At 57.1% G+C, this 24874-nt stretch overlaps 1 protein-coding gene across 1 annotated transcript in view; it reads right to left on the bottom strand.

Moving 5' to 3' along the window:
• Positions 1-2393: 2393 nt before the first annotated feature.
• Positions 2394-24874, bottom strand: part of LOC142475673 (multiple epidermal growth factor-like domains protein 8) — a gene marked incomplete at its 3' end in the record, with an annotated part of 91102 nt that continues 68621 nt past the window's right edge. Inside the window, exons 10-12 of the mRNA XM_075581448.1 lie at positions 12255-12457; positions 2595-2705; positions 2394-2512 (exon numbers count right to left, since the gene is read on the bottom strand). Coding sequence (XP_075437563.1) covers positions 2394-2512; positions 2595-2705; positions 12255-12457 — 433 coding nt within the window. The remainder of the gene's footprint in view (positions 2513-2594; positions 2706-12254; positions 12458-24874) is intronic.

Genomic DNA, 24874 nt, shown 5'->3' with positions numbered 1-24874 from the left:
GGGGTGTGGGTGGGAGAGAGAGAGGGGTGTGGGTGGGAGAGAGAGGGGTGTGGGTGGGAGAGAGAGGGGTGTGGGTGGGAGATAGGGGTGTGGGTGGGAGAGAGGGGTGTGGGTGGGAGAGAGAGGGGTGTGGGTGGGAGAGAGAGGGGTGTGGGTGGGAGATAGGGGGGTGTGGGTGGGAGAGAGAGAGGGGTGTGGGTGGGAGAGAGAGGGGTATGGGTGGGAGAGGTGTGTGGGTGGGAGAGAGGGGTGTGGGTGGGAGAGAGAGAGGGGTGTGGGTGAGAGAGAGAGGGGTGTGGGTGGGGGAGAGAGGGGTGCGGGTGGGAGAGAGGGGTGCGGGTGGGAGAGAGGGGTGCGGGTGGGAGAGAGGGGTGTGGGTGGGAGAGAGGCGGGTGGAGAGAGGGGTGTGGGTGGGAGAGAGGGGTGTGGGTGGGAGAGAGGTGTGTGGGTGGGAGATAGGGGGGTGTGGGTGGGAGATAGGGGGGTGTGGGTGGGAGAGAGAGGGTGGGAGATAGGGGGGTGTGGGTGGGAGAGAGAGGGGTGTGGGTGGGAGAGAGAGAGGGGTGTGGGTGGGAGAGAGAGGGGTGTGGGTGGGAGAGAGAGGGGTATGGGTGGGAGAGGGGTGTGGGTGGGATAGAGAGAGGGGTGTGGGTGGGAGAGAGGGGTGCGGGTGGGAGAGAGGGGTGTGGGTGGGAGAGGTGTGTGGGTGCGAGATAGGGGGTTGCGGGTGGGAGATAGGGGGGTGTGGGTGGGAGAGAGAGAGGGGTGTGGGTGAGAGAGAGGGGTGTGGGTGGGAGATAGGGGGGTGTGGGTGGGAGAGAGAGAGGGGTGCGGGTGGGAGAGAGGGGTGTGGGTGGGAGAGAGGGGGGTGTGGGTGGGAGAGAGGGGTGTAGGTGGGAGAGAGGGGTGTAGGTGGGAGAGAGGGGTGCGGGTGGGAGAGAGAGGGGTGTGGGTGGGAGAGAGAGAGGGGTGTGGGTGGGAGAGAGAGGGGTGTGGGTGGGAGAGAGAGGGGTGTGGGTGGGAGATAGGGGGTGTGGGTGGGAGAGAGGGGTGTGGGTGGGAGAGAGAGGGGTGTGGGTGGGAGAGAGAGGGGTGTGGGTGGGAGATAGGGGGGTGTGGGTGGGAGAGAGAGAGGGGTGTGGGTGGGAGAGAGAGGGGTATGGGTGGGAGAGGTGTGTGGGTGGGAGAGAGGGGTGTGGGTGGGAGAGAGAGAGGGGTGTGGGTGGGAGAGAGAGAGGGGTGTGGGTGGGAGAGAGGGGTGTGAGTGGGAGAGAGGGGTGTGAGTGGGAGAGAGGGGTGCGGGTGGGAGAGAGTGGTGTGGGTGGGAGAGAGAGGGGTGTGGGTGGGAGAGAGAGAGGGGTGTGGGTGGAAGAGAGAGGGGTGTGGGTGGAGAGAGAGGGGTGTGGGTGGGAGAGAGAGGGGTGTGGGCGGGAGATAGGGGGGTGTGGGCGGGAGATAGGGGGGTGTGGGTGGAGAGAGAGGGGTGTGGGTGGGAGAGAGAGGGGTGCGGGAGGGAGAGAGAGAGGGGCGTGGGTGGGAGAGAGAGGGGTGCGGGAGGGAGAGAGAGAGGGGTGCGGGTGGGAGAGAGGGGTGTGGGTGGGAGAGGTGTGTGGGTGGGAGATAGGGAGGTGCGGGTGGGAGAGAGGGGGGTGTGGGTGGAAGAGAGAGGGGTGTGGGTGGGAGAGAGAGAGGGGTGTGGGTGGGAGAGAGAGAGGGGTGTGGGTGCGAGAGAGAGAGGGGTGTGGGTGGGAGAGAGAGGGGTGCGGGAGGGAGAGAGAGAGGGGTGCGGGTGGGAGAGAGGGGTGTGGGTGGGAGAGGTGTGTGGGTGGGAGATAGGGAGGTGCGGGTGGGAGAGAGGGGGGTGTGGGTGGAAGAGAGAGGGGTGTGGGTGGGAGAGAGAGAGGGGTGTGGGTGGGAGAGAGAGAGGGGTGTGGGTGGGAGAGGGTGTGGGTGGGAGAGGTGTGTGGGGTGGGAGAGAGGGGTGCAGGTGGGAGAGAGGGGTGTGGGTGGGAGAGAGGAGTCGGGTGGGAGAGAGGGGTGTGGATGGGAGAGAGGGGTGCGGGTGGGAGAGAGGGGTGTGGATGGGAGATAGGGGTGCGGGTGGGAGAGAGGGTGTGGGTGGGAGAGGGGTGTGGGTGGGAGAGGTGTGTGGGTGGGAGAGAGGGGTGCAGGTGGGAGAGAGGGGTGCAGGTGGGAGAGAGGGGTGTGGGTGGAGAGAGGGGTCGGGTGGAGAGAGGGGTGTGGGTGGGAGAGAGGGGTCGGGTGGGAGAGAGGGGTGTGGATGGGAGATAGGGGTGCGGGTGGGAGAGAGGGGTGTGGATGGGAGATAGGAGGGTGCGGGTGGGAGATAGGCGGCTGCGGGTGGGAGATAGGGGGGTGTGGGGGTCTCCCACCTGTTCACACTCCCTAGAACCCCATCTCTCAGTGACAGCCCCCCGAACATCCAGAGTGTGTTGTCGGGTCCCTCCACCATGGTGTGGCCCAGTCTGTGCAGGAAACGGCTGGCCGTGTCCTGTGGGAGGGTGGGAGAGTCAGTGATAACAGGAATCTCCCAGGGGCCACAGCTCTTTAGTCAGAGGTCACAGGTCACTCACCGCGGTCAGCTGAGGGTCCATCAGACTCTCCCACACAATTTTCCCTGAGTCCAGATGGACCGAGCAGTCTTCACCCGCGAAACCGGGAACGCAGAGGCACAGGCCGGCGGTCTGCAGAGATCAGAGGGGGGGATACAGTCCTCACCACGGGCTTATCCCCCTCCCACCCTGTACACCACGGGGCGTATCCCCCTCCCACCCTATACACCACGGGGCGTATCCCCCTCCCACCCTGTACACCACGGGGCGTATCCCCCTCCCACCCTGTACACCACGGGGGGTTATCCCCCTCCCACCATGTACACCACGGGGGTTATCCCCCTCCCACCCTATACACCACGGGGCATATCCCCCTCCCACCCTGTACACCACGGGGGGTTATCCCCCTCCCACCCTATACACCACAGGGGTTATCCACCTCCCACCCTATACACCACGGGGCTTATCCCCCTCCCACCCTATACACCACGGGCTTATCCCCCTCCCACCCTATACACCACGGGGCTTATCCCCCTCCCACCCTATACACCACGGGGTTACCCCCCTCCCACCCTATACACCACGGGGCGTATTCCCCTCCCACCCTATACACCACGGGGCTTATCCCCCTCCCACCCTATACACCACGGGGCTTATCCCCCTCCCACCCTATACACCACAGGGGTTATCCCCCTCCCACCCTATACACCACAGGGGATATCCCCCTCCCACCCTATACACCACGGGGCATATCCCCCTCCCACCCTATACACCACGGGGGGGTTATCCCCCTCCCACCCTATACACCAAAGGGGTTATCCACTTCCCACCCTATACACCACGGGGCTTATCCCTCTCCCACCCTATACACAGCGGGCTTATCCCCCTCCCACCCTATACACCACAGGGCTTATCCCCCTCCCACCCTATACACCACGGGGCTTATCCCCCTCCCACCCTATACACCACGGGGCTTATCCCCCTCCCACCCTATACACCACGGGGCTTATCCCCCTCCCACCCTATACACCACGGGGCGTATCCCCCTCCCACCCTATACACCACGGGGCTTATCCCCCTCCCACCCTATACACCACGGGGCTTATCCCCCTCCCACCCTATACACCACGGGGCTGATCCCCCTCCCACCCTATACACCACGGGGCTGATCCCCCTCCCACCCTATACACCACGGGGCTTATCCCCCTCCCACCCTATACACCACGGGGCTTATCCCCCTCCCACCCTATAAACCACGGGGCTTATCCCCCTCCCACCCTATACACCACGGGGCTTATCCCCCTCCCACCCTATACACCACGGGGCTTATCCCCCTCCCACCCTATACACCACGGGGCTTATCCCCCTCCCACCCTATACACCACGGGGCTTATCCCCCTCCCACCCTATACACCACGGGGCTTATCCCCCTCCCACCCTATACACCACGGGGCTTATCCCCCTCCCACCCTATACACCACGGGGCTTATCCCCCTCCCACCCTATACACCACGGGGCTGATCCCCCTCCCACCCTATACACCACGGGGCTTATCCCCCTCCCACCTTATACACCACGGGGCGTATCCCCCTCCCACCCTATACACCACGGGGCTTATCCCCCTCCCACCCTATACACCACGGGGCTTATCCCCCTCCCACCCTATACACCACGGGGCTTATCCTCCTTCCACCCTATACACCACGGGGCTTATCCCCCTCCCACCCTATACACCACGGGGCTTATCCCTCTCCCACCCTATACACCATGGGGCTTATCCCCCTCCCACCCTATACACCACGGGGCTTATCCCCCTCCCACCCTATACACCACGGGGATTATCCCCCTCCCACCCTATACACCACGGGCTTATCCCCCTCCCACCCTATACACCACGGGGATTATCCCCCTCCCAGCCTATACACCACGGGGCTTATCCCCCTCCCACCCTATACACCACGGGGCTTATCCCCCTCCCACCCTATACACCACGGGGGTTATCCCCCTCCCACGCTATACACCACGGGGCTTATCCCCCTCCCACCCTATACACCACGGGGCTTATCCTCCTTCCACCCTATACACCACGGGGCTTATCCCCCTCCCACCCTATACACCACGGGGCTTATCCCTCTCCCACCCTATACACCACGGGGCTTATCCCCCTCCCACCCTATACACCACGGGGCTTATCCCCCTCCCACCCTATACACCACGGGGATTATCCCCCTCCCACCCTATACACCACGGGCTTATCCCCCTCCCACCCTATACACCACGGGGATTATCCCCCTCCCAGCCTATACACCACGGGGCTTATCCCCCTCCCACCCTATACACCACGGGGCTTATCCCCCTCCCACCCTATACACCACGGGGGTTATCCCCCTCCCACGCTATACACCACGGGGCTTATCCCCCTCCCACCCTATACACCACGGGGGTTATCCCCCTCCCACCCTATAAACCACGGGGCTTATCCCCCTCCCACCCTATACACCACGGGGCTTATCCCCCTCACACCCTATACACCACGGGCTTATCCCCCTCACACCCTATACACCACGGGCTTATCCCCCTCCCACCCTATACACCACGGGCTTATCCCCCTCCCACCCTATACACCACGGGCTTATCCCCCTCCCACCCTATACACCACGGGGCTTATCCCCCTCCCACCCTATACACCACGGGGCTTATCCCCCTCCCACCCTATACACCACGGGGCTTATCCCCCTCCCACCCTATACACCACGGGGCTTATCCCCCTCCCACCCTATACACCACGGGGCTTATCCCCCTCCCACCCTATACACCACGGGGCTTATCCCCCTCCCACCCTATACACCACGGGGCTTATCCCCCTCCCACCCTATACACCACGGGGCTTATCCCCCTCCCACCCTATACACCACGGGGCTAATCCCCCTCCCACCCTATACACCACGGGGCTTATCCCCCTCCCACCCTATACACCACGGGGCTTATCCCCCTCCCACCCTATACACCACGGGGCTTATCCACCTCACACCCTATACACCACGGGGCTTATCCCCCTCCCACCCTATACACCACGGGGCTTATCCCCCTCCCACCCTATACACCACGGGGCTTATCCCCCTCCCACCCTATACACCACGGGGCTTATCCCCCTCCCACCCTATAAACCACGGGGCTTATCCCCCTCCCACCCTATACATCGCAGGGCTTATCCCCCTCCCACCCTATACACCGCGGGGCTTATCCCCCTCCCACCCTATACACCGCGGGGCTTATCCCCCTCCCACCCTATACACCACGGGGCTTATCCCCCTCACACCCTATACACCACGGGCTTATCCCCCTCCCACCCTATACACCACGGGGCGTATCCCCCTCCCACCCTATACACCACGGGGCGTATCGCCCTCCCACCCTATACACCACGGGGCTTATCCCCCTCCCACCCTATACACCACGGGCTTATCCCCCTCCCACCCTATACACCACGGGCTTATCCCCCTCCCACCCTATACACCACGGGCTTATCCCCCTCCCACCCTATACACCACGGGCTTATCCCCCTCCCACCCTATACACCACGGGCTTATCCCCCTCCCACTTATCCCCCTCCCACCCTATACACCACGGGCTTATCCCCCTCCCACCCAGGCTTATCCCCCTCCCACCCTATACACCACGGGGTTATCCCCCTCCCACCCTATACACCACGGGCTTATCCCCCTCCCACCCTATACACCACGGGGCTTATCCTCCTTCCACCCTATACACCACGGGGCTTATCCCCCTCCCACCCTATACACAACGGGGCTTATCCCCCTCCCACCCTATACACCACGGGGCTTATCCCCCTCCCACCCTATACATCACAGGGCTTATCCCCCTCCCACCCTATACACCACGGGGCTTATCCCCCTCCCACCCTATACACCACGGGGCTTATCCCCCTCCCACCCTATACACCACGGGGCATACCCCCCTCCCACCCTATACACCACAGGGCTTATCCCCCTCCCACCCTTTATCCCCCTCCCACCCTATACACCACGGGGCTTATCCCCCTCCCACCCTATACACCACGGGTCTTATCCCCCTCCCACCCTATACACCACGGGGCTTATCCCCCTCCCACCCTATACACCACGGGGCTTATCCCCCTCCCACCCTATACACCACGGGGCTTATCCCCCTCCCACCCTATACACCACGGGGCTTATCCCCCTCCCACCCTATACACCACATACAGTGACTCCACCCTCAGCCTCATTGTCCCTAGCATGGCGGGGGACGGGTGTCACCAGGAAGCAGTGAGTCGGTGACAGTGACTCCACCCTCAGCCCCATTGTCCCTAGCATGGCGGGGGACGGGTGTCACCAGGAAGCAGTGAGTCGGTGACAGTGACTCCACCCTCAGCCTCATTGTCCCTAGCATGGCGGGGGACGGGTGTCACCGGGAAGCAGTGAGTCGGTGACAGTGACTCCACCCTCAGCCGCATTGTCCCTAGCATGGCGGGGGACGGGTGTCACCGGGAAGCAGTGAGCCGGTGACAGTGACTCCACCCTCAGCCCCATTGTCCCTAGCATGGCGGGGGACGGGTGTCACCGGGAAGCAGTGAGTCGGTGACAGTGACTCCACCCTCAGCCGCATTGTCCCTAGCATGGCGGGGACGGGTGTCACCGGGCAGCAGTGAGCCGGTGACAGTGACTCCACCCTCAGCCGCATTGTCCCTAGCATGGCGGGGGACGGGTGTCACCGGGAAGCAGTGAGTCGGTGACAGTGACTCCACCCTCAGCCTCATTGTCCCTAGCATGGCGGGGGACGGGTGTCACCGGGAAGCAGTGAGTCGGTGACAGTGACTCCACCCTCAGCCTCATTGTCCCTAGCATGGCGGGGGACGGGTGTCACCGGGAAGCAGTGAGTCGGTGACAGTGACTCCACCCTCAGCCTCATTGTCCCTAGCATGGCGGGGGACGGGTGTCACCGGGAAGCAGTGAGTCGGTGACAGTGACTCCACCCTCAGCCTCATTGTCCCTAGCATGGCGGGGGACGGGTGTCACCGGGAAGCAGTGAGTCGGTGACAGTGACTCCACCCTCAGCCTCATTGTCCCTAGCATGGCGGGGGACGGGTGTCACCGGGAAGCAGTGAGTCGGTGACAGTGACCCCACCCTCAGCCCCATTGTCCCTAGCATGGCGGGGACGGGTGTCACCGGGAAGCAGTGAGTCGGTGACAGTGACTCCACCCTCAGCCTCATTGTCCCTAGCATGGCGGGGGACGGGTGTCACCGGGCAGCAGTGAGCCGGTGACAGTGACTCCACCCTCAGCCGCATTGTCCCTAGCATGGCGGGGGACGGGTGTCACCGGGAAGCAGTGAGTCGGTGACAGTGACTCCACCCTCAGCCTCATTGTCCCTAGCATGGCGGGGGACGGGTGTCACCGGGAAGCAGTGAGACGGTGACAGTGACTCCACCCTCAGCCTCATTGTCCCTAGCATGGCGGGGACGGGAGTCACCGGGAAGCAGTGAGTCGGTGACAGTGACTCCACCCTCAGCCTCATTGTCCCTAGCATGGCGGGGTACGGGTGTCACCAGGAAGCAGTGAGTCGGTGACAGTGACTCCACCCTCAGCCGCATTGTCCCTAGCATGGCGGGGGACGGGTGTCACCGGGAAGCAGTGAGCCGGTGACAGTGACTCCATCCTCAGCCTCATTGTCCCTAGCATGGCGGGGGACGGGTGTCACCGGGAAGCAGTGAGACGGTGACAGTGACTCCACCCTCAGCCTCATTGTCCCTAGCATGGCGGGGACGGGTGTCACCGGGAAGCAGTGAGCCGGTGACAGTGACTCCACCCTCAGCCTCATTGTCCCTAGCATGGCGGGGACGGGTGTCACCGGGAAGCAGTGAGTCGGTGACAGTGACTCCACCCTCAGCCTCATTGTCCCTAGCATGGCGGGGACGGGTGTCACCGGGAAGCAGTGAGCCGGTGACAGTGACCCCACCCTCAGCCTCATTGTCCCTAGCATGGCGGGGACGGGTGTCACCGGGAAGCAGTGAGTCGGTGACAGTGACTCCACCCTCAGCCTCATTGTCCCTAGCATGGCGGGGACGGGTGTCACCGGGAAGCAGTGAGTCGGTGACAGTGACTCCACCCTCAGCCTCATTGTCCCTAGCATGGCGGGGACGGGTGTCACCGGGAAGCAGTGAGTCGGTGACAGTGACTCCACCCTCAGCCTCATTGTCCCTAGCATGGCGGGGGACGGGTGTCACCGGGAAGCAGTGAGCCGGTGACAGTGACTCCACCCTCAGCCTCATTGTCCCTAGCATGGCGGGGGACGGGTGTCACCGGGAAGCAGTGAGTCGGTGACAGTGACTCCACCCTCAGCCCCATTGTCCCTAGCATGGCGGGGGACGGGTGTCACCGGGAAGCAGTGAGCCGGTGACAGTGACTCCACCCTCAGCCGCATTGTCCCTAGCATGGCGGGGGACGGGTGTCACCGGGAAGCAGTGAGTCGGTGACAGTGACTCCACCCTCAGCCTCATTGTCCCTAGCATGGCGGGGGACGGGTGTCACCGGGAAGCAGTGAGACGGTGACAGTGACTCCACCCTCAGCCTCATTGTCCCTAGCATGGCGGGGGACGGGTGTCACCGGGAAGCAGTGAGTCGGTGACAGTGACTCCACCCTCAGCCTTATTGTCCCTAGCATGGCGGGGGACGGGTGTCACCGGGAAGCAGTGAGACGGTGACAGTGACTCCACCCTCAGCCTCATTGTCCCTAGCATGGCGGGGACGGGTGTCACCGGGAAGCAGTGAGACGGTGACAGTGACTCCACCCTCAGCCTCATTGTCCCTAGCATGGCGGGGTACGGGTGTCACCGGGAAGCAGTGAGACGGTGACAGGGACTCCACCCTCAGCCTCAATGTCCCTAGCATGGCGGGGACGGGTGTCACCGGGAAGCAGTGAGTCGGTGACAGTGACTCCACCCTCAGCCTCATTGTCCCTAGCATGGCGGGGGACGGGTGTCACCGGGAAGCAGTGAGACGGTGACAGTGACTCCATCCTCAGCCTCATTGTCCCTAGCATGGCGGGGGACGGGTGTCACCGGGAAGCAGTGAGACGGTGACAGTGACTCCACCCTCAGCCTCATTGTCCCTAGCATGGCGGGGACGGGTGTCACCGGGAAGCAGTGAGCCGGTGACAGTGACTCCACCCTCAGCCTCATTGTCCCTAGCATGGCGGGGACGGGTGTCACCGGGAAGCAGTGAGTCGGTGACAGTGACTCCACCCTCAGCCTCATTGTCCCTAGCATGGCGGGGGACGGGTGTCACCGGGAAGCAGTGAGTCGGTGACAGTGACTCCACCCTCAGCCTCATTGTCCCTAGCATGGCGGGGACGGGTGTCACCGGGAAGCAGTGAGCCGGTGACAGTGACCCCACCCTCAGCCTCATTGTCCCTAGCATGGCGGGGACGGGTGTCACCGGGAAGCAGTGAGTCGGTGACAGTGACTCCACCCTCAGCCTCATTGTCCCTAGCATGGCGGGGACGGGTGTCACCGGGAAGCAGTGAGTCGGTGACAGTGACTCCACCCTCAGCCTCATTGTCCCTAGCATGGCGGGGACGGGTGTCACCGGGAAGCAGTGAGTCGGTGACAGTGACTCCACCCTCAGCCTCATTGTCCCTAGCATGGCGGGGGACGGGTGTCACCGGGAAGCAGTGAGTCGGTGACAGTGACTCCACCCTCAGCCTCATTGTCCCTAGCATGGCGGGGGACGGGTGTCACCAGGAAGCAGTGAGACGGTGACAGTGACTCCACCCTCAGCCTCATTGTCCCTAGCATGGCGGGGGACGGGTGTCACCGGGAAGCAGTGAGTCGGTGACAGTGACTCCACCCTCAGCCCCATTGTCCCTAGCATGGCGGGGGACGGGTGTCACCGGGAAGCAGTGAGCCGGTGACAGTGACTCCACCCTCAGCCGCATTGTCCCTAGCATGGCGGGGGACGGGTGTCACCGGGAAGCAGTGAGTCGGTGACAGTGACTCCACCCTCAGCCTCATTGTCCCTAGCATGGCGGGGGACGGGTGTCACCGGGAAGCAGTGAGACGGTGACAGTGACTCCACCCTCAGCCTCATTGTCCCTAGCATGGCGGGGGACGGGTGTCACCGGGAAGCAGTGAGTCGGTGACAGTGACTCCACCCTCAGCCTTATTGTCCCTAGCATGGCGGGGGACGGGTGTCACCGGGAAGCAGTGAGACGGTGACAGTGACTCCACCCTCAGCCTCATTGTCCCTAGCATGGCGGGGTACGGGTGTCACCGGGAAGCAGTGAGACGGTGACAGGGACTCCACCCTCAGCCTCAATGTCCCTAGCATGGCGGGGACGGGTGTCACCGGGAAGCAGTGAGTCGGTGACAGTGACTCCACCCTCAGCCTCATTGTCCCTAGCATGGCGGGGTACGGGTGTCACCGGGAAGCAGTGAGACGGTGACAGGGACTCCACCCTCAGCCTCATTGTCCCTAGCATGGCGGGGACGGGTGTCACCGGGAAGCAGTGAGACGGTGACAGTGACCCCACCCTCAGCCCCATTGTCCCTAGACACAAATAATAAGACTCATACATTTCCAATCTTCCTCTATCCCCCCTGACTCGGTCTCCGAGGATGGCGTGCAGCCGCAGTGAAAGGGTTAACCGCGCACAGCCGCAGAGCGGCAGGGTCGGCGTGATGAAAACACTCACGGGACGACTTGATTAAGTGCGTCTGGGGGCGAAGCGCGTAGGAGAGGGCACACCTCCTTGTTAAATGATGTTTTCATTCCGCTGACCCGACTGTGCGCTGATAACTAGTGATGTACCGGGTAAGCCGGGTATTTTCCGGGTACCCGGTACATCACTACTGATAACCCTTTCCTCTCCACAGTGACCGGGACGGGAAGGAGAGGACCCTCAGTACCATATAAGCTGCTCTGGGGCCGTTTCGTGTCAAACAAGGAATTGGAGCTCACTTCCGGTTATCCTTCTTCTGGTTTGAAACCGGAAGTGTACGTGGGACATTTGCTGGTGTCGCGCGGTCTGAGGACCGTTCCATACATGTAACGGACCTGGATTAGATGGTCAGGCCGGTATTTGACGCCCTGGCAGTGACCTAGCTCCAGAGGTGCATCCGACCTCACTATACAGGGCACGTTCCTCAACTAAAAACAATAACTGGTGACAGGACATCCTTACTACACATAACTATACACACAAACCTATATACAGGACTCACAGTGAGGCTTCCGTCGGAACTCTGAGGAACCTGCTTCTAGAACATTGGGTGCAGCTATACATAACCTTCTATCTCGCTATAGTGACATCACTGGTCACAAGACATCCTACATTACATGAGGGGGAGGGGTAATAGCAGAGTGATCCCACCCATTAAGGCTATTAACCCCTTACACTAATTAATACTCCCCAAGAAGGGCTACACATGCACACAACCATTTCCACACTCTGCTAATGTTGTGTGTGTGTGTGTGTGTGTAATGCCCCCGCTCATTCACTTTGGGCCCTCGGTTACATGTCTACCAAGTTGTGGGTATGTGGCACATGCACGTGAGCGCTTACCTGTCAGCCTGCACGCGTGTGTAAGTGCGTGTGCACGTGTGTATATGCACACGCGTGTGCTGGGGGCTCGGCGTGTCTCACCTGGTTACAGACTCCCCTCCCATCCTCAGCAGAGCAGTTTCTGGGGCACAGGACACGCTCACACGGGGGGCTCCTGCAGACACAGCTCTGCTCGTGGCACACGTGGCTCGCGCTGCAAGGTGGGGAGCAGCGATGCACGGTGTACGTGGCATTAAACCCGGCCGGCTCCGTGCTGTTAGCTTCATAATATACCACAAGGACACCTGGGCGAGACACGCATACACATATATACAGGTGTGTATCTGTGCGCAGCGCGGTGTATACCACAAGGACACCTGGGCGAGACACGCATACACATATATACAGGTGTGTATCTGTGCGCAGCGCGGTGTATACCACAAGGACACCTGGGCGAGACACACATACACATATATACAGGTGTGTATCTGTGCGCAGCGCGGTGTATACCACAAGGACACCTGGGCGAGACACACATACACATATATACAGGTGTGTATCTGTGCGCAGCGCAGTGTATACCACAAGGACACCTGGGCGAGACACGCATACACATATATACAGGTGTGTATCTGTGCGCAGCGCGGTGTATACCACAAGGACACCTGGGCGAGACACGCAGACACATATATACAGGTGTGTATCTGTGCGCAGCGCAGTGTATACCACAAGGACACCTGGGCGAGACACGCATACACATATATACAGGTGTGTATCTGTGCGCAGCACAGTGTATACCACAAGGACACCTGGGCGAGACACGCACACACATATATACAGGTGTGTATCTGTGCGCAGCGTGGTGTATACCACAAGGACACCTGGGCGAGACACGCACACACATATATACAGGTGTGTATCTGTGCGCAGCGCGGTGTATACCACAAGGACACCTGGGCGAGACACGCATACACATATATACAGGTGTGTATCTGTGCGCAGCGCGGTGTATACCACAAGGACACCTGGGCGAGACACGCATACACATATATACAGGTGTGTATCTGTGCGCAGCGCGGTGTATACCACAAGGACACCTGGGCGAGACACGCATACACATATATACAGGTGTGTATCTGTGCGCAGCGCGGTGTATACCACAAGGACACCTGGGCGAGACACGCATACACATATATACAGGTGTGTATCTGTGCGCAGCGCGGTGTATACCACAAGGACACCTGGGCGGGACACATACACATATATACAGGTGTGTATCTGTGCGCAGCGCGGTGTATACCACAAGGACACCTGGGCGAGACACGCATACACATATATACAGGTGTGTATCTGTGCGCAGCGCGGTGTATACCACAAGGACACCTGGGCGAGACATGCATACACATATATACAGGTGTGTATCAGTGCGCAGCGCGGTGTATACCACAAGGACACCTGGGCGAGACACGCATACACATATATACAGGTGTGTATCTGTGCGCAGCGCAGTGTATACCACAAGGACACCTGGGCGAGACACATACACATATATACAGGTGTGTATCTGTGCGCAGCGCGGTGTATACCACAAGGACACCTGGGCGAGACACGCATACACATATATACAGGTGTGTATCTGTGCACAGCGCGGTGTATACCACAAGGACACCTGGGCGAGACACGCATACACATATATACAGGTGTGTATCTGTGCACAGCGCGGTGTATACCACAAGGACACCTGGGCGAGACACGCATACACATATATACAGGTGTGTATCTGTGCACAGCGTGGTGTATACCACAAGGACACCTGGGCGAGACACGCATACACATATATACAGGTGTGTATCTGTGCGCAGCGCGGTGTATACCACAAGGACACCTGGGCGAGACACGCATACACATATATACAGGTGTGTATCTGTGCGCAGCGCAGTGTATACCACAAGGACACCTGGGCGAGACACGTATACACATATATACAGGTGTGTATCTGTGCGCAGCGCGGTGTATACCACAAGGACACCTGGGCGAGACACGCATACACATATATACAGGTGTGTATCTGTGCGCAGCGCAGTGTATACCACAAGGACACCTGGGCGAGACACGCATACACATATATACAGGTGTGTATCTGTGCGCAGCGCGGTGTATACCACAAGGACACCTGGGCGAGACACATACACATATATACAGGTGTGTATCTGTGCGCAGCGCGGTGTATACCACAAGGACACCTGGGCGAGACACGCATACACATATATACAGGTGTGTATCTGTGCGCAGCGCGGTGTATACCACAAGGACACCTGGGCGAGACACGCATACACATATATACAGGTGTGTATCTGTGCGCAGCGCGGTGTATACCACAAGGACACCTGGGCGAGACACGCATACACATATATACAGGTGTGTATCTGTGCGCAGCGCGGTGTATACCACAAGGACACCTGGGCGAGACACGCATACACATATATACAGGTGTGTATCTGTGCGCAGCGCGGTGTATACCACAAGGACACCTGGGCGAGACACATACACATATATACAGGTGTGTATCTGTGCGCAGCGCAGTGTATACCACAAGGACACCTGGGCGAGACACGCATACACATATATACAGGTGTGTATCTGTGCGCAGCGCGGTGTATACCACAAGGACACCTGGGCGAGACACGCATACACATATATACAGGTGTGTATCTGTGCGCAGCGAAGTGTATACCACAAGGACACCTGGGCGAGACACGCATACACATATATACAGGTGTGTATCTGTGCGCAGCGCTGTGTATACCACAAGGACACCTGGGCGAGACACGCATACACATATATACAGGTGTGTATCTGTGCGCAGCGCAGTGTATACCACAAGGACACCTGGGCGAGACACGCATACACATATATACAGGTGTGTATCTGTGCGCAGCGCAGTGTATACCACAAGGACACCTGGGCGAGACACGCATACACATATATACAGGTGTGTATCTGTGCGCAGCGCAGTGTATACCACAAGGACACCTGGGCGAGACACGCACACACATATATACAGGTGTGTATCTGTGCGCAGCGCGGTGTATACCACAAGGACACCTGGACGAGACACATACACATATATACAGGTGTGTATATGTGCGCAGCGCGGTGTATACCACAAGGACACCTGGGCGAGACACGCATACACATATATACAGGTGTGTATCTGTGCGCAGCGCGGTGTATACCACAAGGACACCTGGGCGAGACACGCATACACATATATACAGGTGTGTATCTGTGCGCAGCGCAGTGTATACCACAAGGACACCTGGGCGAGACATGCATACACATATATACAGGTGTGTATCTGTGCGCAGCGCAGTGTATACCACAAGGACACCTGGGCGAGACACGCATACACATATATACAGGTGTGTATCTGTGCGCAGCGCGGTGTATACCACAAGGACACCTGGGCGAGACACGCATACACATATATACAGGTGTGTATCTGTGCGCAGCGCGGTGTATACCACAAGGAAACCTGGGAGAGACACGCATACACATATATACAGGTGTGTATCTGTGCGCAGCGCAGTGTATACCACAAGGACACCTGGGCGAGACACGCATACACATATATACAGGTGTGTATCTGTGCGCAGCGCGGTGTATACCACAAGGACACCTGGGCGAGACACTCATACACATATATACAGGTGTGTATCTGTGCGCAGCGCGGTGTATACCACAAGGACACCTGGGCGAGACACATACACATATATACAGGTGTGTATCTGTGCGCAGCGCGGTGTATACCACAAGGACACCTGGGCGAGACACGCACACACATATATACAGGTGTGTATCTGTGCGCAGCGCGGTGTATACCACAAGGACACCTGGGCGAGACACGCATACACATATATACAGGTGTGTATCTGTGCGCAGCGCAGTGTATACCACAAGGACACCTGGGCGAGACACGCATACACATATATACAGGTGTGTATCTGTGCGCAGCGCGGTGTATACCACAAGGACACCTGGGCGAGACACGCATACACATATATACAGGTGTGTATCTGTGCGCAGCGCGGTGTATACCACAAGGACACCTGGGAGAGACACGCATACACATATATACAGGTGTGTATCTGTGCGCAGCGCAGTGTATACCACAAGGACACCTGGGCGAGACACGCATACACATATATACAGGTGTGTATCAGTGCGCAGCGCGGTGTATACCACAAGGACACCTGGGCGAGACACATACACATATATACAGGTGTGTATCTGTGCACAGCGTGGTGTATACCACAAGGACACCTGGGCGAGACACGCATACACATATATACAGGTGTGTATCTGTGCGCAGCGCGGTGTATACCACAAGGACACCTGGGCGAGACACGTATACACATATATACAGGTGTGTATCTGTGCGCAGCGCGGTGTATACCACAAGGACACCTGGGCGAGACACGCATACACATATATACAGGTGTGTATCTGTGCGCAGCGCGGTGTATACCACAAGGACACCTGGGCGAGACACGCATACACATATATACAGGTGTGTATCTGTGCGCAGCGCGGTGTATACCACAAGGACACCTGGGCGAGACACGCATACACATATATACAGGTGTGTATCTGTGCGCAGCGCGGTGTATACCACAAGGACACCTGGGCGAGACACGCATACACATATATACAGGTGTGTATCTGTGCGCAGCGCAGTGTATACCACAAGGACACCTGGGCGAGACACGCATACACATATATACAGGTGTGTATCTGTGCGCAGCGCGGTGTATACCACAAGGACACCTGGGCGAGACACATACACATATATACAGGTGTGTATATGTGAGCAGCGCGGTGTATACCACAAGGACACCTGGGCGAGACACGCATACACATATATACAGGTGTGTATCTGTGCGCAGCGCGGTGTATACCACAAGGACACCTGGGAGAGACACGCATACACATATATACAGGTGTGTATCTGTGCGCAGCGCGGTGTATACCACAAGGACACCTGGGCGAGACACATACACATATATACAGGTGTGTATCTGTGCGCAGCGCGGTGTATACCACAAGGACACCTGGGCGAGACACGCATACACATATATACAGGTGTGTATCTGTGCGCAGCGCGGTGTATACCACAAGGACACCTGGGCGAGACACGCATACACATATATACAGGTGTGTATCTGTGCGCAGCGCGGTGTATACCACAAGGACACCTGGGCGAGACACGCATACACATATATACAGGTGTGTATCTGTGCGCAGCGCGGTGTATACCACAAGGACACCTGGGCGAGACACGCATACACATATATACAGGTGTGTATCAGTGCGCAGCGCGGTGTATACCACAAGGACACCTGGGCGAGACACATACACATATATACAGGTGTGTATCTGTGCGCAGCGCAGTGTATACCACAAGGACACCTGGGCGAGACACGCATACACATATATACAGGTGTGTATCTGTGCGCAGCGCGGTGTATACCACAAGGACACCTGGGCGAGACACATACACATATATACAGGTGTGTATATGTGCGCAGCGCGGTGTATACCACAAGGACACCTGGGCGAGACACGCATACACATATATACAGGTGTGTATCTGTGCGCAGCGCGGTGTATACCACAAGGACACCTGGGCGAGACACGTATACACATATATACAGGTGTGTATCTGTGCGCAGCGCGGTGTATACCACAAGGACACCTGGGCGAGACACGCATACACATATATACAGGTGTGTATCTGTGCACAGCGCGGTGTATACCACAAGGACACCTGGGCGAGACACATACACATATATACAGGTGTGTATCTGTGCGCAGCGCAGTGTATACCACAAGGACACCTGGGCGAGACACATACACATATATACAGGTGTGTATCTGTGCGCAGCGCGGTGTATACCACAAGGACACCTGGGCGAGACACATACACATATATACAGGTGTGTATCTGTGCGCAGCGCGGTGTATACCACAAGGACACCTGGGCGAGACACATACACATATATACAGGTGTGTATCTGTGCGCAGCGCGGTGTATACCACAAGGACACCTGGGCGAGACACATACACATATATACAGGTGTGTATCTGTGCGCAGCGCAGTGTATACCACAAGGACACCTGGGCGAGGCACTCATACACATATATACAGGTGTGTATCTGTGCGCAGCGCGGTGTATACCACAAGGACACCTGGGCGAGACACGCATACACATATATACAGGTGTGTATCTGTGCGCAGCGCGGTGTATACCACAAGGACACCTGGGCGAGACACGCATACACATATATACAGGTGTGTATCTGTGCGCAGCGCGGTGTATACCACAAGGACACCTGGGCGAGACACGCATACACATATATACAGGTGTGTATCTGTGCGCAGCGCGGTGTATACCACAAGGACACCTGGGCGAGACACGCATACACATATATACAGGTGTGTATCTGTGCGCAGCGCGGTGTATACCACAAGGACACCTGGGCGAGACACGTATACACATATATACAGGTGTGTATCTGTGCGCAGCGCGGTGTATACCACAAGGACACCTGGGCGAGACACGCATACACATATATACAGGTGTGTATCTGTGCGCAGCGCGGTGTATACCACAAGGACACCTGGGCGAGACACGCATACACATATATACAGGTGTGTATCTGTGCGCAGCGCGGTGTATACCACAAGGACACCTGGGCGAGACACGCATACACATATATACAGGTGTGTATCTGTGCGCAGCGCGGTGTATACCACAAGGACACCTGGGCGAGACACGCATACACATATATACAGGTGTGTATCTGTGCGCAGCGCAGTGTATACCACAAGGACACCTGGGCGAGACACGCATACACATATATACAGGTGTGTATCTGTGCGCAGCGCGGTGTATACCACAAGGACACCTGGGCGAGACACGCATACACATATATACACGTGTGTATCTGTGCGCAGCGCGGTGTATACCACAAGGACACCTGGGCGAGACACGTATACACATATATACAGGTGTGTATCTGTGCGCAGCGCGGTGTATACCACAAGGACACCTGGGCGAGACACATACACATATATACAGGTGTGTATCTGTGCGCAGCGCGGTGTATACCACAAGGACACCTGGGCGAGACACGCATACACATATATACAGGTGTGTATCTGTGCGCAGCGCAGTGTATACCACAAGGACACCTGGGCGAGACACGCATACACATATATACAGGTGTGTATCTGTGCGCAGCGCGGTGTATACCACAAGGACACCTGGGCGAGACACATACACATATATACAGGTGTGTATCTGTGCGCAGCGCGGTGTATACCACAAGGACACCTGGGCGAGACACATACACATATATACAGGTGTGTATCTGTGCGCAGCGCGGTGTATACCACAAGGACACCTGGGCGAGACACGCATACACATATATACAGGTGTGTATCTGTGCGCAGCGCAGTGTATACCACAAGGACACCTGGGCGAGACACGCATACACATATATACAGGTGTGTATCTGTGCGCAGCGCGGTGTATACCACAAGGACACCTGGGCGAGACACGCATACACATATATACAGGTGTGTATCTGTGCGCAGCGCGGTGTATACCACAAGGACACCTGGGCGAGACACGCATACACATATATACAGGTGTGTATCTGTGCGCAGCGCGGTGTATACCACAAGGACACCTGGGCGAGACACATACACATATATACAGGTGTGTATCTGTGCGCAGCGCAGTGTATACCACAAGGACACCTGGGCGAGACACATACACATATATACAGGTGTGTATCTGTGCGCAGCGCGGTGTATACCACAAGGACACCTGGGCGAGACACGCACACACATATATACAGGTGTGTATCTGTGCGCAGCGCGGTGTATACCACAAGGACACCTGGGCGAGACACGCATACACATATATACAGGTGTGTATCTGTGCGCAGCGCAGTGTATACCACAAGGACACCTGGGCGAGACACGCATACACATATATACAGGTGTGTATCTGTGCGCAGCGCGGTGTATACCACAAGGACACCTGGGCGAGACACGCATACACATATATACAGGTGTGTATCTGTGCGCAGCGCAGTGTATACCACAAGGACACCTGGGCGAGACACGCATACACATATATACAGGTGTGTATCTGTGCGCAGCGCAGTGTATACCACAAGGACACCTGGGCGAGACACGCATACACATATATACAGGTGTGTATCTGTGCGCAGCGCAGTGTATACCACAAGGACACCTGGGCGAGACACGCATACACATATATACAGGTGTGTATCTGTGCGCAGCGCAGTGTATACCACAAGGACACCTGGGCGAGACACGCATACACATATATACAGGTGTGTATCAGTGCGCAGCGCGGTGTATACCACAAGGACACCTGGGCGAGACACGCATACACATATATACAGGTGTGTATCAGTGCGCAGCGCGGTGTATACCACAAGGACACCTGGGCGAGACACATACACATATATACAGGTGTGTATCTGTGCACAGCGTGGTGTATACCACAAGGACACCTGGGCGAGACACGCATACACATATATACAGGTGTGTATCTGTGCGCAGCGCGGTGTATACCACAAGGACACCTGTGCGAGACACGTATACACATATATACAGGTGTGTATCTGTGCGCAGCGCGGTGTATACCACAAGGACACCTGGGCGAGACACGCATACACATATATACAGGTGTGTATCTGTGCGCAGCGCGGTGTATACCACAAGGACACCTGGGCGAGACACGCATACACATATATACAGGTGTGTATCTGTGCGCAGCGCGGTGTATACCACAAGGACACCTGGGCGAGACACATACACATATATACAGGTGTGTATCTGTGCGCAGTGCAGTGTATACCACAAGGACACCTGGGCGAGACACGCATACACATATATACAGGTGTGTATCTGTGCGCAGCGCGGTGTATACCACAAGGACACCTGGGCGAGACACGTATACACATATATACAGGTGTGTATCTGTGCGCAGCGCGGTGTATACCACAAGGACACCTGGGCGAGACACGCATGCACATATATACAGGTGTGTATCTGTGCGCAGCGCGGTGTATACCACAAGGACACCTGGGCGAGACACGCATACACATATATACAGGTGTGTATCTGTGCGCAGCGCGGTGTATACCACAAGGACACCTGGGCGAGACACGCATACACATATATACAGGTGTGTATCTGTGCGCAGCGCGGTGTATACCACAAGGACACCTGGGCGAGACACATACACATATATACAGGTGTGTATCTGTGCGCAGCGCGGTGTATACCACAAGGACACCTGGGCGAGACACGCATACACATATATACAGGTGTGTATCTGTGCGCAGCGCAGTGTATACCACAAGGACACCTGGGCGAGACACGCATACACATATATACAGGTGTGTATCTGTGCGCAGCGCGGTGTATACCACAAGGACACCTGGGCGAGACACATACACATATATACAGGTGTGTATATGTGCGCAGCGCGGTGTATACCACAAGGACACCTGGGCGAGACACGCATACACATATATACAGGTGTGTATCTGTGCGCAGCGCGGTGTATACCACAAGGACACCTGGGAGAGACACGCATACACATATATACAGGTGTGTATCTGTGCGCAGCGCGGTGTATACCACAAGGACACCTGGGCGAGACACATACACATATATACAGGTGTGTATCTGTGCGCAGCGCGGTGTATACCACAAGGACACCTGGGCGAGACACGCATACACATATATACAGGTGTGTATCTGTGCGCAGCGCGGTGTATACCACAAGGACACCTGGGCGAGACACGCATACACATATATACAGGTGTGTATCTGTGCGCAGCGCGGTGTATACCACAAGGACACCTGGGCGAGACACGCATACACATATATACAGGTGTGTATCTGTGCGCAGCGCGGTGTATACCACAAGGACACCTGGGCGAGACACGCATACACATATATACAGGTGTGTATCAGTGCGCAGCGCGGTGTATACCACAAGGACACCTGGGCGAGACACATACACATATATACAGGTGTGTATCTGTGCGCAGCGCAGTATATACCACAAGGACACCTGGGCGAGACACGCATACACATATATACAGGTGTGTATCTGTGCGCAGCGCGGTGTATACCACAAGGACACCTGGGCGAGACACATACACATATATACAGGTGTGTATATGTGCGCAGCGCGGTGTATACCACAAGGACACCTGGGCGAGACACGCATACACATATATACAGGTGTGTATCTGTGCGCAGCGCGGTGTATACCACAAGGACACCTGGGCGAGACACGTATACACATATATACAGGTGTGTATCTGTGCGCAGCGCGGTGTATACCACAAGGACACCTGGGCGAGACACGCATACACATATATACAGGTGTGTATCTGTGCGCAGCGCGGTGTATACCACAAGGACACCTGGGCGAGACACATACACATATATACAGGTGTGTATCTGTGCGCAGCGCAGTGTATACCACAAGGACACCTGGGCGAGACACATACACATATATACAGGTGTGTATCTGTGCGCAGCGCGGTGTATACCACAAGGACACCTGGGCGAGACACATACACATATATACAGGTGTGTATCTGTGCGCAGCGCAGTGTATACCACAAGGACACCTGGGCGAGACACATACACATATATACAGGTGTGTATCTGTGCGCAGCGCGGTGTATACCACAAGGACACCTGGGCGAGACACATACACATATATACAGGTGTGTATCTGTGCGCAGCGCGGTGTATACCACAAGGACACCTGGGCGAGACACATACACATATATAAAGGTGTGTATCTGTGCGCAGCGCGGTGTATACCACAAGGACACCTGGGCGAGACACATACACATATATACAGGTGTGTATCTGTGCGCAGCGCAGTGTATACCACAAGGACACCTGGGCGAGGCACGCATACACATATATACAGGTGTGTATCTGTGCGCAGCGCGGTGTATACCACAAGGACACCTGGGCGAGACACGCATACACATATATACAGGTGTGTATCTGTGCGCAGCGCGGTGTATACCACAAGGACACCTGGGCGAGACACGCATACACATATATACAGGTGTGTATCTGTGCGCAGCGCAGTGTATACCACAAGGACACCTGGGCGAGACACGCATACACATATATACAGGTGTGTATCTGTGCGCAGCGCGGTGTATACCACAAGGACACCTGGGCGAGACACGCATACACATATATACAGGTGTGTATCTGTGCGCAGCGCAGTGTATACCACAAGGACACCTGGGCGAGACACGTATACACATATATACAGGTGTGTATCTGTGCGCAGCGCGGTGTATACCACAAGGACACCTGGGCGAGACACGCATACACATATATACAGGTGTGTATCTGTGCGCAGCGCGGTGTATACCACAAGGACACCTGGGCGAGACACGCATACACATATATACAGGTGTGTATCTGTGCGCAGCGCGGTGTATACCACAAGGACACCTGGGCGAGACACGCATACACATATATACAGGTGTGTATCTGTGCGCAGCGCGGTGTATACCACAAGGACACCTGGGCGAGACACGCATACACATATATACAGGTGTGTATCTGTGCGCAGCGCAGTGTATACCACAAGGACACCTGGGCGAGACACGCATACACATATATACAGGTGTGTATCTGTGCGCAGCGCGGTGTATACCACAAGGACACCTGGGCGAGACACGCATACACATATATACACGTGTGTATCTGTGCGCAGCGCGGTGTATACCACAAGGACACCTGGGCGAGACACGTATACACATATATACAGGTGTGTATCTGTGCGCAGCGCGGTGTATACCACAAGGACACCTGGGCGAGACACATACACATATATACAGGTGTGTATCTGTGCGCAGCGCGGTGTATACCACAAGGACACCTGGGCGAGACACGCATACACATATATACAGGTGTGTATCTGTGCGCAGCGCAGTGTATACCACAAGGACACCTGGGCGAGACACGCATACACATATATACAGGTGTGTATCTGTGCGCAGCGCGGTGTATACCACAAGGACACCTGGGCGAGACACATACACATATATACAGGTGTGTATCTGTGCGCAGCGCGGTGTATACCACAAGGACACCTGGGCGAGACACATACACATATATACAGGTGTGTATCTGTGCGCAGCGCGGTGTATACCACAAGGACACCTGGGCGAGACACGCATACACATATATACAGGTGTGTATCTGTGCGCAGCGCAGTGTATACCACAAGGACACCTGGGCGAGACACGCATACACATATATACAGGTGTGTATCTGTGCGCAGCGCGGTGTATACCACAAGGACACCTGGGCGAGACACGCATACACATATATACATGTGTGTATCTGTGCGCAGCGCGGTGTATACCACAAGGACACCTGGGCGAGACACGCATACACATATATACAGGTGTGTATCTGTGCGCAGCGCAGTGTATACCACAAGGACACCTGGGCGAGACACGCATACACATATATACAGGTGTGTATCTGTGCGCAGCGCGGTGTATACCACAAGGACACCTGGGCGAGACACGCATACACATATATACAGGTGTGT

The sequence above is a fragment of the Ascaphus truei genome, unplaced genomic scaffold (genome assembly GCF_040206685.1).
Source record: "Ascaphus truei isolate aAscTru1 unplaced genomic scaffold, aAscTru1.hap1 HAP1_SCAFFOLD_1323, whole genome shotgun sequence".
Lineage (NCBI taxonomy): Eukaryota > Metazoa > Chordata > Amphibia > Anura > Ascaphidae > Ascaphus > Ascaphus truei.
This window is presented reverse-complemented; position numbering and strand designations above follow the sequence as displayed.